Here is a 14,309-nt window from a genome sequence, read left to right on the forward strand (position 1 = left end):
CCAGCTTCTTTTTTTTTTTTTTTTTAAGATTTATTTATTTATTTATTTAAAGTCAGACTTACACAGAGAGGAAGGCAGAGAGAGAGAGGTCTTCCATCTGCTGGTTCACTCCCCAGATGGCTGCAATGGCCAGAGCTGTGCCGATCCGAAGCCAGGAGCTTCTTCTGCGTCTCCCACACAGGTATAGGGGCCCAAGGACTTCGGCCATCTTCTACTGCTTTTCCAGGCCATAGCAGAGAGCTGGATTAGAAGTGGAGCTGCTGGGACTTGAACTGGCGCCCATATAGGATGCCAGCACTGCAGGTAGCGGCTTTACCTGCTACACCACAGCACCAGCCCTGACAATCTGGTCTTTAAAATGAGAGTAATAATAGTAAGCTCTCTCATAGGGTGGTCTGAGGATTAAATGAGTTGATACATGTTAAGTGATTCAATGCGACATCTGCACAGAATACATATTAAATAAGCAGTAACTATTACTATGAGAAACCAACATTAGATAATCATAGTGAACATGAACTTATGTTGGAGTCCTGATCCTGCCACTTTCTATATGACCTTGAACAAATTAGTTGTCCTTTCTGTAATTCAGTGTCTACATATGAATACTGGAATTAATATCTATTTTAATAAGGCTGTTAATGGGAAGTAAATGCATTAATATATGTGAAGCACTTAGCCTAGTGCCTGACAAATAAAAATCCTATATAAGATTAGAGGTAATAATGATGGTTGTTGTAACAATATCAGCAGTTGTGTTTTAAATTTTTCTTTCTGCTATATATTACAACTTTGACAAGTGCCTTGTTTAAAAAAATAGTGTTCTTAACATATCATAACATATCAACATATTTGATTTTGCTCTGGGCTTCATCTTCCTGCCTAAGACATCACTTAGCTTTGGTTTTTTGTTTTGTTTTGTTTTGAACAAATGCCCTAATTAGGTTATTATGTTATTACTGATTGTGGGGAAAACCATATGTTTCAGAGAGTTGCATGCCAAAATGGAAAGACCAGACACCAAGAGAACAGGAAAAATAAGCCATCCTTTCTTGGGGTATTTTATAGTCCATGTTTGTGAATTCTTACCAATCTTTTTCCTCTTTAATAAGTTAAGCATTTTTCTTTTATTTAGAATCTCTTATCAATTTAAATGAAGAGGAATGGTGAACTCTTTTCTATCATCATTGTAGTTTACATATTTGTCTTTCTTCCTGTTACAGAGTTAAGGGAGAATGGCTGTTACCACTCATGTACAGATTTCACTGTTTAGTGATCATGTAACATCAGAGCTAGGAAGGACTTTAATGTACCTCTGTGTAACTCTACAAGTGAAGACTCTGGGTTCCGTTTAGTTTTTTAATTGCTGAAATCTCTATTAATGACTCTGTTACCTGATCTTGAACTATAGAGCTCAAGTCTCCTAATGTTTGCCTTAGTCTTTTTTCCATTAATCCAGGCAGCCTGCCGCTTTTCCAAAACCAGCCTTTCAGACTAATGAAGTAGAAAATTGAAGTAATGGGGCCAGCATTGTAGCACAATTGGTTAAGCCATGGCCTTCAGTGCTGGCCTCTCATATAAGCACCAGTTTGAATCCTGGCTGCTCCACTTCTGATCCAGCTCCCTGCTAGTGTGCCTGGGAAAGCAGTGGAAAATGGCCCAAGTCCTTGGGCCCCTATACCCACATGGGAGACCCGGAAGAAGCTCCTGGCTCCTGGCTTCAGATCAGGGTAGCTCCTCTCTCCCTCTCCCTCCCCCCTCTCCCTCTCCCTCCCTCTCCCTCCCCCTCCTCTTCCCTCCCCTCCCCCCTCCCTCCCCCCTTTCCCTCTTCCTCTCCCCTCCCTCTACCTTTCTCTCCCCTCCCCCCTTCTCTCTCCCTCTCCCTCCTTCCCTCCCTCTCCCTCCCCCCTCCCCCTCCCCCCTCCCCAAGATCAACCAGTGGAACAAGATCCCACAGGCATCTGAGGAAATAGGCAATACTATGGGTGAAGAACTCAGTGGCATTCAGTGAACTCTGGCACAGATTATAGCAGATAAAACTGGTCAGTGAATGTGGGTCTTGAGCGCACTGCTTATCAAGTGTAACTGAAACTCAAGGAAATACCAGATTTAAAAGACAAATTCCAAGTCACACCACATCAGTAGCATAATTGATGCTTTTTTTCTTTTAAAGCAATTGTAGCATCCCTCATTTTAGCATAGGGAGACATTGATCAGCAATTCATTAGCTGTTTTCTCCCCTTTGATCCATAAACCAAGTTACTGCTGTGAGTCCGTGAATCCTTTAGAAGTTAGCTTTGAGGAAATTCCCTTGCCTTTAATTAAAAGAGAGCCCTGTGGGCCAGCATTGTGGCCTAGTGCGTTAAACTGCTGCCTGTAATGCCAGCTCCCTTCTAGTGTGTCTGGGAAAGCAGTGGAAGGTGGCCCAAGTGCTTGAGTCCCAGCACCCATGTGGGAGATTTGGAAGAAGCTGCTGGCTGTGGCACCAGCTGGCCATCGCAACCATTTGGGGAGTGAACCAGGAGAAGGAATCTTGTTCTCTCTCTCTCTAACTCTGCCCTCTGCCTTTCACAAAAATAAATAAATCTTTAAAAAAAAAAAAAGTGCCCTTCACATTGACTATAGGATATGATATTCCATTTGTCTTTTACATTTACATATGTTTTTTCCATCATAAGACATAAACTGTGGACCCAGCATTTAGCCTGGTGTTTGAGGTATGTGTACCTGTATCAAAATGCCTGGGTTCAGTGCCCAGCTCTAGCTCCAGCTTCTTCCTGATGCAGATCCCAGGAGGCATCGGTGTTGGCCCCAGTAATTGGATTCTTCTGATCCACATGGGAGACCTGACTCGAGTTCTGTGCTCTAGGCTTCAGCTTCGCCCAGGCCATTGGTGATGTTTGGGGAGTGAAATCAGTGGATAGGAGCTCTATTTCTCTCTCTCCCTGTGCTTCTCAAATAAACAAATAATAATTTAAAATGTCAGCCACATTTATTGCTAAATTATTGAGTCTGGTTCATATTTATTTTCTTCAGTTTTTCCTGTTTTCTACAGCGACCATTTAATCTGTAGTAATAAAGTATTATTTTTTATCAAAAAAGACATGCAGCATAATAATATCTAAATTATTTATGTGGTGCACAGTCCCTCCTAGTCTTGTCCAGTCCAGCTTACTCATTTTATTTATAGGCACACTTTTCCCCCTTACAGAGCTTAAACTTTCAAAATTAAGATTTTTTTGATGGAGCCAGCACTGTGGCACAGCAGGTTATGCAGCTGCCTGCAATGCCAGCATCCCGTACCCAGAGCACCATTTGAGGTCCCAATGGCTCTGCTTCCGATCCAGCTCCCTGCTCCTGGGAAGACAGCATAAGATGCCCCAAGCATTTGGGCCCCTGCCACCCATGTGGGAGACCTGAATGGAGTTCCAGGCTCATGGCTTTAGTCTAGCTCAGCCTTGCCCGCAGGGGGCATCTGGGAACCAGCAAATGGAAGATCTCTTTTTCCGTGTTTTTCCCTCTCTTTGTCTGTAACTCTGTCTCTCAAATAAATATTTTTAAAAAATATTTTAAATGGCTATAGCCAAACATAGGATTAGGAATAATAGATAATTGTTGGATTTATTTTTGAAGGCTACATAGTTGTCAGATTATTAAATTGTACTTATTCTGATTTTGTAATTTTAGGATGCCAACCCTGTTGTAATTGAGCCATCAACTGTTATGAATGGAGGAAAATATTCATTTGGAACAGCAGTACATCCAGTGGAACAGGGTGAAGATAGAATTGGAGGCAGTCTCAGTTATGGGAATACAGAAGAAAAATTTTCAGACAATATTTCTACTGCATCTGAAGCCTCGGAATCCACTGGCAGTGGTAAGCATGACTTCCTTTCCTTGGGGTTTGGTTATGGGTAGTTCTTAAGGGAGTCCATTTCAGCAGAGGGTGTTATGGATGGAATATTGGGCATCAAGCTTCCATTCACAGAAATAAGTTTTGAATGAAGCAGTCAGTTGTAAGATTCTTGAATGCATTGTTAACTTTCCAAAGAAAATCTCATTTCTGTATTATATTCCATTAACATCTCATTGTCAAAGTATTTGTACTGGTGTCATTAATCCAATCTCATCTATCTATGATGCTATTAAATTGATTGTATTTATACATTAGATTTGGGAGGATAGTTTTTAAGAAAATGAAAATTTCCATATCCAGTACTTTTTTTATTCGTAAGTATTTCTTTGTTGGATTAAATGCACTCTTACATCAGATTGTGTGGTTATTTGGAAGCACAATTTGGGGGTTATTTTGTTAAAACACAAAAAATTCATAGTGCCTCTAATAGTTTTCTGTATTTCTTGGTATTTACCTAAAACCATGTATTTCCACACTTACGGAGGAGACGCTTTGGTTTCTGTGACCCTACTGAGTTGAGCTGGTTTCTGTTGTGCTGCTGGAATAGTAGCAGGACCCTCAGTTTTACCCTATTGTTATTTCCTCTTTGAGATTTAATATCCTTTTCTATGGAGGGAGGAAGCAAATTGGATAGAGATAGCATTTTCCCTACAAAGATCTTTGTAGAACCTACTGCTTCTCTTTCTCTATCTGACATTACTAAGATTTAGCCATCCTGGAAGCCCTTTGATTAACTTTAACACCAAGATTTTTTTTTTCTTGACCTTGTCTAAGGTTCTGTTTGGTGTGTGCTTACTATATAATACTCACAGGTTGAGCATCCCATAGGTAGGTCACAAAGTGATTTGATGACTGTATTGTTTACCTAACCCTAACATGCAGTTGAAAGTTGAAATGCCAAAAAATAACGATTGAAGTTTAAAACTGTAAGTTGTCATTAATCATTTGCAAAAGTCCAACTATGGATCCATATCTCTTGGCTTCCTGTCAGAGGATATATAATCTCCATGATGAATTATTATATGTTCTGATGAGGTGGCCAAGTGTCTGTTTAGTAACAATTTTAAAACTTTTTATTCTTCTTAGTGCTGTGCTGTACATTGTTCAGAAAAGAGTACACCCATGTTTCCTGTCTTCTGCAGAGTCATTAGAATCTAACACTATACTGACATGTCAGCAGAATAGTAGCATTAATCCAAAACATGGACATTGAGTTCACATCTTCAAACATATATAATAACTAAGAATAAGAGATTCTATCATCTTTTTCCTTATAGGCTTTCTGTATTCTACCACACCTGGGGCAGATATGTGCTTTGCTCGACAACACAACACTTCTGACAATAACAACCAATGTTTACTAGGAGCCAATGGGAATATTTTGTTGCATCTTAATCCTCAGAAACCAGGGGCTATTGATAATCAGCCACTAGTAACTCAAGAACCAGTAAAGGTAGGTAATTTGACTTCTAGCTGTAAAATCATTCCCTGCCAAGTTACCAGTTGAATTTCATCCAAGAGGTTTTAGCACTTAGCAAAATGCTGGTGGCTCTTTTAAATTAACCTGTTGGGGATGAGAATCTCTTTGCATGTATATTTCAGTGAGAATATTTTATGACTTAATACTTGCAGTGAAGTAATGTAGTGGTCCTTGGAAATATTATTCTTACTTGGGATACTACTAAGAAAATGTTCCATATTTTTTATTGCTTGAAAGAAATATAGGAAAATTAATACTATTGTTTCCAAATACTCCAGTGATTTTTCCAAATGATTTATTTGCCTTGAGTTTTCAAAAACAGTTTGAAAGTCACAAGTAAAAATTCTTTTAGAAAATTGAGTCTTTTCAACAACATGAGACTCTAGATACTAATATATGACTTTGTTCTTTTATGAGTACATTTTGTTAAAACACAAGAGATTTTGTAATTAAAAGTATTAAAAACCAGAGTCTGGTGTTGTGGAATACTGCATGAAGCTGCTGCCTGCGATGCTGGTATTCCATATGGAGATCAGTTCATGTCCTGGCTACTCCACTTCCAATCCAGCTCCCTGCTGATGGCTGGGAAAAGCAGAGGAGGATGGCCCAGACTTGGGCCTCTGCTACCCTCGTGGCAGACCAGATGAAGCTCCTGGCTCCCAGCTTTGTCCTGGCCCAGCCTTGGCCTTTATAGCCATCTGGGGAGTGAACCAGTGGGTGGAAGATCTCTTTGTGTCCCTCCCCCTCTCTCTGTAACTCTGACTTTCAAATAATTTTAAAAAAAAATGTTAAAAACCAACATTTAGGAGTGGTACCTGCATCCCATATCAGAGTACCTGAGTTTGATACCTGGCTCCAGCTCTTCTTGGTTCCAGCTTCCTGCTAATGCAGTTTCCAGGAGGCAGTGATGTTGATTCAAGTAACTGGGTGCCTGCCATCCACATGGGAGACCTGGATTGAGTGCCTGGCTTCAGCTTTGGCCCAGCCCTGGCCATTGTGGGCATTTAGGAAACTCTCTTTTCTCTCTCACTCTGTGTGTCTCTACCTCTCTGCCTGAAAAAATAAATAATTGGATTTTTTAATATCAGCATTACATTTCATTCTTTCTAAGGCTACATCATTGACACTAGAAGGAGGACGATTAAAACGAACTCCACAGCTAATCCATGGAAGAGATTATGAAATGGTCCCAGAACCTGTATGGAGAGCACTTTATCATTGGTATGGAGCAAACCTGGCCCTACCTAGACCAGTAAGTATATCCAGTACTGCCTTACGTATGGAGCGGTTGGAAATGGAATCTTCTTATTACTTTTTCTATTTGAGCATCACTGTCCACAAATTAATTCTTACTTATGATAGCATAGTACTCAAAAATCTATTCAGATCTGTTGACTAATAATTTTAGGTTGTTTCACATTCGCTCATTGATTCATTCAACATTTATTGAGCATTATATCAGATGTCATTTCTTCACTGACATGGCAGTAGGTGGCTGACATGGAGTTGAAAGAACAGTCACTAGCCTGAGAAAAGCCAGGGAATTATGAGTTGTCCACATGTAATATCATGCAGAACTTAGATTGGAGAGGAAGGAAGGCTCAGAGCCAGCGCCACAAACTTGAGTGATATTGCTATTCCCCTTTTTCACACAGGCAACCAGTTTGGGGATTGCTGTCTTCATGCGGCTTTTAGTGAGTTTTTGTAGTTTATCTTTGGGAAAGGGAGAGCATATAAAAGATCACAATGTGTGATGATAGGAATTCAAGACTAATGAATTTTGATCATTGCTATCCCTGGAATGCGTCATTTGGAGTCAAAAGCTTTAATATACTTGAAAGGATTTGCAGAATGTTACATGAAAATATTGATCAGTCACTTGCTCTGTTTGCATGATACATGGGCTCATCACACAAGATTTTACTTTTTACATTGTTGAAGCAGTAAACAAGAAATCTTACAGCAAGATCTCTCTTGTAATCCAGAGTCACTCTTCCTTTTATAATATTCAAATTAGAACTTCTTTATACCTAGAGAGTTTTTTTATATATAAATGAGGTATGGCAAGTTAGCTTACAAAAATAGTACAAATCTGCTATGTCGATTTTTTTAAATATTTATTTATTTACTTGAAAGAGTTACAGAGAGAGAGAATCCACTGGTTCACTCCCCAAAGGGCCACACAGCCCAGCATAGGCCAATTTGAAGCTAGGCGCTTTCTCTGGGTCACCAATATGTATGCAGGAGCCCAAGAACTTGGGCCATCTCCTGCTGCTTTTCTAGGCACAATAGCATGGGGCTAGATTGGAAGCAGAGCAGCTAAGACTTGAACCAGTGATGCTGCCATCGCATACAGGAGCTTTTCCCTCCATGCCACAGCTCCAGCCTCTGCTGTGTTGATTTTGAGTTATAAATAATTATGGTTATTAAAAATTATGTTTAGGAATCAGAAATTTAGGGTTTTTGTTGGTTCCTACACTGTTAGTATTTGACATCAGGACTCCTGGATATATAGGTTCTTGTTTTATTTATTAGGGGGGGTGGAACAGTTCTTGAGTCAATTAATGTCAGACTTTCCTGATTTTTTGTTGTTGTTGAGATTTATTTATTTGAAACGCAGAATTACAGAAAGAGAGGGAGACAAGAAGAGAATGTTCTTCCATCTGCTGGTCTTATTTCCCAAATGGCTGAAATGGCCACAGCCGTGCCAGGCCGAAGCCAGGAGTCCAGAACTCTGTCCAGATCACCCATGTGAATGGCAGGGGTCCACATACTTGGGCCATATTCCGCTGCTTTCCCGGGCACATTAGCAGGATGGTGGATTGGTAGTGGAGCAGCCAGGACTTAAGCCAGTGCTCATATGGGATGCCAGTGTCACAGGCAGCTTAACTCACATCATAACACCAGCTCCTGTTTTGTTTTGTTTTATCTTTATAAAGATTTATTTATTTGAAAGGCAGAGCTACAGACACACAGAGAGAGAGAAAGAGATTTTCTGTCTGCTCACTGCTCACTCCTCAAATGGTCAGAACAGGAGCCAAGAACTCCATCCAAGTCTTCCACATGTGTCCCAAGTATTTGGGCCATCTTCCACTGCTTTCCCAGGAGCACTAAGCAGGGAACTGGATCAGAAGTGGAATCACTAGGACTCGAAGTGTTACTCATGTGTGATGCCGACATCATAGGCAGCAGCTTAACCCATTGCACCACAACACAATTCCAATTTTCTATCTGTTTTAATCTTCCATGTCTGTAAGGTAAATACTGTGTCATATTTCATGAATGATGGATCTTCAAAAGTTTATGGAAGAATTGAATTGAAAGATTATGTGGGAGCCAGATGTTTGTATCCTGCAAGACATTTATATACCACATTGGATGTGGATATGATGCTTACTTCTGGCCCTTAACTCCACCTTCCTGCTAATGCAGACCCTGGGAGACAGTGGTAATGGCTCAAGTAATAAGGTTCGTAACACATATAAGGAAGGCCTGGTTGGGTTTGGGCTCTCAAGTTCAACCTGGTCATCACAGGCATTTGGGGAAGAACCAGCAGATGGGATCTCTCTGTCTCTCCTTCTCTGTATCTCTAATGCCTCTCAAATAAACAAATAATTTTTAAAAGTAGATACTGTGTGTGGCTGCCATTGTGACGACAGTGGGTTAAGCTGCTGCTTGTGATACCAACCCTTCATATTCAAGCCCCAAATACTCTGCTTCCAATCTATCTTCCTGCTAACATGCACCCTGGAATGGTAGCAGAAGATGCCCCTTGTACTTGGGCCACTTCCACCTACATAGGAGATCCAGATGGAGTTCTGGGATCCTGGGGCTTTGGCCTGGCCCAGTCCAGTTGTTGTAATTTGGGAGTGAACCAGCATATGGAAGATCCCTCTGTCTCTCTGTCTATCCTCTTTCAGTCTCGTTTTCTTCCTCTGTTGCTCTGCCTTTCAAATAAGTAAGTAAATATTTAAAAATAGATACTGTGAATTTTCCTTAAGCTTTTTGAATTCCCTTCTTCAAAACATAAATTTCAGTGTTTTGGAGCCTGCTTGAATTCAGATTCCTGGTGTTCCCGTTTTTTCATTTATAAAATGGGAATAATTTGACCTACCTCATTAGAGTGTTTTTGAAATTAAAAAACACATATGGTTAGCATATTATCTTATTCATGGTAAGAGATCAGTAAATGTTGACTGTTATTAGTATTATCAACAACTATTAAGTGAATTCTTTCAGAGCCTCCTATGAGGTCATATTTTTTTATTTGGATGTGAGATAAATAGTAGTTGAAGCATAATTTTATTGAATTAATGCTTTACTTGCTGACTTAATACTATTTTTCATCTATTTTCATCTTAGTCTATCTTCATGTCTACATACAATAAATTTACCTGATTTTAGGAAAAATTGCTTTTAAAACATTTGAATCTGGTGTTTGTGATCAATGTATTTGCCATGACAAGATTAAAAATAAGTTCTATTACCTTCGCTCTTAGATAAATCCTACTGTTTTGCAGAGTAGCTTTATTTTTTTATTTTTTTTTAAGATTTATTTATTTTACTTAAAAGAGTTACACAGAGAGGGAAAGAGAGGCAGAGAAAAAGAGAGAGGTCTTCCATCCACTGGTTCACTCCCCAATTGACCGCAACGGCCGGAGCTGCGCCGACCCAAAGCCAGGAGGCAGGAACTTCCTCCAGGTCTCCCACATGGGTGCAGGGACCCAAGGACTTGGGCCATCTTCTACTGCTTTCCCAGGCCATAGCAGAGAGCTGGATTGGAAGTGGAGCAGCCGGGACTCGAACTGGCACCCATATGGGATGCTGGCACTGCAGGTGGTGGCCTTATCCGCTACGCCACAGCGCTGGCCCCACAGTAGTTTTATTTTATTTGTTCTTGGGACAAATGATCAATGATGTTAAGTTAAGCAGTATAGAACAAAAAAAGGTGAAAATCATGCCACATCTTCAACTTAGAGATAATTATAGTTAGTGTTTTGGTGTGCATCTCTCTATACCTTCCTGTATACTTACACATATATAGATATATGTGGATAATTTTATGAAATTGAATCACAACATACCTGATGTTTTACTATTTTTTTTTTTTAAGATTTTTTATTTATTTGAAAGGCAGAGTTAGAGACTGTGAGAGAGCTCATGAGCATGTGGTTCCATCCACTAGTTCACTCCCTACATGGCTGCAACAGCTAGGGCTGGGTCAGGCCAAAGCCAGGATTCTGGAACTCCATATAGATTTCCCATGTTGGTGGCAGGCATGTATTAGCAGGGATCTGGATCAGAGGTGGAACAGCCAGGACTCAAACTGGTGCTCATATGGGATGCCAGGGTCACAGGTGGCAGTTTAACCCACTGTCCCACAATGCTGGTATGATCTGTTTTTGTTTTTTGACAGGTAGAGTTATAGACAGTGAAAGAGAGACAGAGAGAAAGGTCTTCCTTCTGTTGATTCACTCCCCCAATGGCTGTCATGGCCAGCGGCTGTGCCGATCCAAAGCCAGGAGCCAGGTGCTTCCTCCCAGTCTCCCATGCGGGTGCAGGGGCCCAAGGACTTGGGCCATCCTCCGCTGCCCTCCTGGGCCACAGCAGAGAGCTGGACTGGAAGAGGAGCAATTGGGACTAGTACCCGGTGCCCCAACTGGGACCAGAACCCGGGGTGCTGGCGCCGCAGGCGGAGGACTAGCCAAGTGAGCCGCGGCGCCGGCCATGATCTGTTTTTAAAACGAACATGGACACATGGATTTTTATAGGTTAATACATTTAGATTTGTGCCATCATTTTTAATGATAGATATTTTATTTCCCTCTAGCTTTTATCTGTTTGGAGCAATTTTCTGGTGAACATTCTCTTTCCAAATCTCTATGATGATTAAGGAAAATTCCTGGGGTGGCATAACAGGTTCAGCTGCTGCCTGCAGCACCAGCCTCCCATATAGGCTCCAGTTCTTGTCCTGGCTGCTCTACTTCTAATTCAGCTCTCTGCTGATGCACCTGGGAAAGCAGCAGAAAATGGCCCAAGTGCTTGGGCCCCTGTATTCACATGGGAGATCCAAAAGAAGCTGTTGAGGCTATTTGGGGAATGAACCAGTGGGTGGAAGATATTTTTCCCCCTCTCTCTTTCTCTCTCTCTCTAATTCTACCTTTCAAATAAAAAATAAAAAAGTAAATAAACCTTTAAAAATAAAAAAAGAAAATTCCTGTAAGTGGAATTACTATATTAAAAGTCATACTCATATTTCATACATATTGTTCATTCTTTTCTGTAAAGATTATACCTGAATAGTTTTATATGATGGGATTATTTTGCATCTGTTGTTTGCTGGGAACTATTGAAATTTACAAGTTTATAGACAAAGATAATTAAAATGTAAATGAATGTGTATATATATATGTGTGTGTGTGTGAGAGAGAGAGAGAATTTGTTAAGCTCTTGCTCACAAAATCACTTGTTATCTTCAAAAGCAAGATAAGTATTATAGAAATTACTGAATTATCCATTGAGATTCTCCTGGTGATATGTTTTTATGTAGTCTGATAACTAAAGATACTAAATTATCAGTCTTTCTGAAAATCACACTTAAATTGCAGTCCTAAGAAATTGTAGATGGCTTTGCAGTCGTCACTGTGTCTTGCTGTTTGGGAAGGCACACAGGTTTTGTTTCTTCCAGTGGTCTTAGAGGAATGTCAGGAAAAGTTGCTTTTATGCTACTGAAGTAGGAGTTAAAATGTTCCCAAATAGAGTCTTTCAAATGTTATGTTATGATTTATCAGAATGCGTGCAATACTGTGATTTGTAGTAGTGTTTTTATTTGATCCTTTATTGTCCATCTTGTAGTGTTAAAATACTGTTTTGGGGCTGCCGCTGTGGCATAGTGGATAGAGCCACCTGTAGTGTCAGCATGCCATATGGGCACCAGTTTGAGTCCTGGCTGTTCCACTTCCCATCCAGCTCTCTGCTGTGGTCTGGGAAAGCAGTACAAGATGACCCAAGTCCTTTGGCCCCTGTATCCTCATGGGAGATCCTTAAGAAGCTCCTGGCTCCTGGCTTTGGATCTGCCCAGCTGCTGCCATTGTGGCCATTTGGGGAGTGAACCAGCATGCATGCTCGCTTGCTCGCTCTCTCCCTTTCTCTCTCTCTCTCTCTCTCTCTCTCTCTGCCTCTCTAACTCTGCCTTCCAAATAAATAAATAAACCTTCAAAAAAAAATACTCTGTTTTGAGGGCAGGTGTTTGGCAGAGGAGTAGCCACTGCCTGCAGTGCCGGCATCCCATGTGGGTACCGGTTCAAGTCCTGGCTATTCCACTTTGGATCCGGCTCTCTGCTATGGCCTAGGAAAGCAGTAGAAGATGGCCCAAGTCCTTAGGCCCCTGCACCCATGTGGGAGACCTGGAGGAAGCTCCTGGCTCCTGGCTTCGGATCTGCGCTTCTCCAGCCATTGTGGCCATCTTGGGAGTGAACCAGCGGATGGAAGACCTCTCTCTGTCTCTGCCTACCTCTTTCTGTAATTTTGTCTCTCAAATAAATAAATGGATCTTTAAAAAAAAAAAAAACCCACATCTCATATCAGAGTGCCTGGGTTTGAGTCCCCACTCCTCCTCCAATCCAGTTTCCTGCTAATGTGTACTTTGGGAGGCAGGTGATGGCTCACATAGTTGGGTTCCAGCCATCTACTTCCGAGACCTGGACTGAGTTCCAGGTTTCTGGCTTTGACTTTGGCTTTAGCTCAGCCCCAGCTTTTGTGAGTGTTAGGGAGTACACCAGCAAGTGGAAGATCTCTCTGTTATACTCCCTTTCAAATAAATAATCAATATTTTTGAAAGCTGTTGTCTTATTAAATATAAACATAAAACTTAAAAAATTTTATCATAGTAGACATTTAGCCTAGTATTTAAGATGCCAGTTAAGGCACCTGTGTCCCATTTCAAAGTTTAATATCTAGCTCTAGCTCTAGCTCTAGCTCTGCCTCTGCCTCCTGACTCCAGCTTCCTACCATTTTGGACCTGGTGAAACAGTGGTGATGACTCAAATAGTTGGGTTCCTGTCACCCACATGGGAGACCCAGATTGAGTTCTGGGCTCATAACTTTGGCCTGGCTCAGCCCCAGCTATTGCAGACACTGGGGACGGAAACAGTGGATAGAAGATATTGCAGGCTGGCTCTGTCTTTCTGCCTTTCAAGCAATAATAATAACTAAATATTAAGACCTTTTTTAAAAAATATGCTTGGGCCGGCGTCGCGGCTCAATGGGCTAATCCTCTGGCTGCGGCGCCAGCACACTGGGTTCTAGTCCCGGTCGGGGCGCCGGATTCTGTCCCGGTTGCCCCTCTTCCAGGCCAGCTCTCTGCTGTGGCCTGGGAGTGCAGTGGAGGATGGCCCAAGTCATTGGGCCCTGCACCCGCATGGGAGACCAGGAGAGGCACCTGGCTCCTGGCTTCGGATCAGCGCAATGCGCCTGCCGCAGCACACCGGCCACGGCGGCCATTGGAGGGTGAACCAACAGCAAAGGAAGACCTTTCTCTCTGTTTCTCTCTCTCTCACTGTCCACTCTGCCTGTCAAAAAAAAAAAAAAAAAAACAACTTGGAACCAGCAAAAAAGCTTGGAACCAGCATTGTAACATAGTAGCTAAGAATTCCACCTGCAGTGCTAGCATCCCATATTGGTGCCACTTCAAGTCCCAGCTACTCCATTTCTGATCTGGTTTCCTGCTAATGTGCCTGAGAAAAAATAATGAAGATGGCCCATGTGGGAGACCTGGATGAAGCTCCTGGCTCCTGGATTTGGCCTGGGTCAGCTCTGGCTGTTGCAGCCATCTAGGGAATGAATCAGCAGATGGAAGATCTCTCTGTCTCTCCTCTTCTCTCTGCAACTTTGGCTTTCAAATAAATAAATAAA

At 41.6% G+C, this 14,309-nt stretch overlaps 1 protein-coding gene across 6 annotated transcripts in view; it reads left to right on the forward strand.

Annotated features, from left to right (window-relative positions):
* USP32 (ubiquitin specific peptidase 32) overlaps window positions 1-14,309 on the forward strand; it is a 214,867-nt gene that overhangs the window by 152,284 nt on the left and 48,274 nt on the right. For all 6 annotated transcript variants that reach the window (XM_051824715.2, XM_070061011.1, XM_070061012.1 and 3 more), the window contains 3 exons: window positions 3,688-3,877; window positions 5,194-5,369; window positions 6,508-6,648. In XM_051824715.2, coding sequence (XP_051680675.1) covers window positions 3,688-3,877; window positions 5,194-5,369; window positions 6,508-6,648 — 507 coding nt within the window. The remainder of the gene's footprint in view (window positions 1-3,687; window positions 3,878-5,193; window positions 5,370-6,507; window positions 6,649-14,309) is intronic.

This window comes from Oryctolagus cuniculus, chromosome 17 (assembly GCF_964237555.1).
Source record: "Oryctolagus cuniculus chromosome 17, mOryCun1.1, whole genome shotgun sequence".
NCBI classification, from domain to species: Eukaryota; Metazoa; Chordata; class Mammalia; order Lagomorpha; family Leporidae; genus Oryctolagus; species Oryctolagus cuniculus.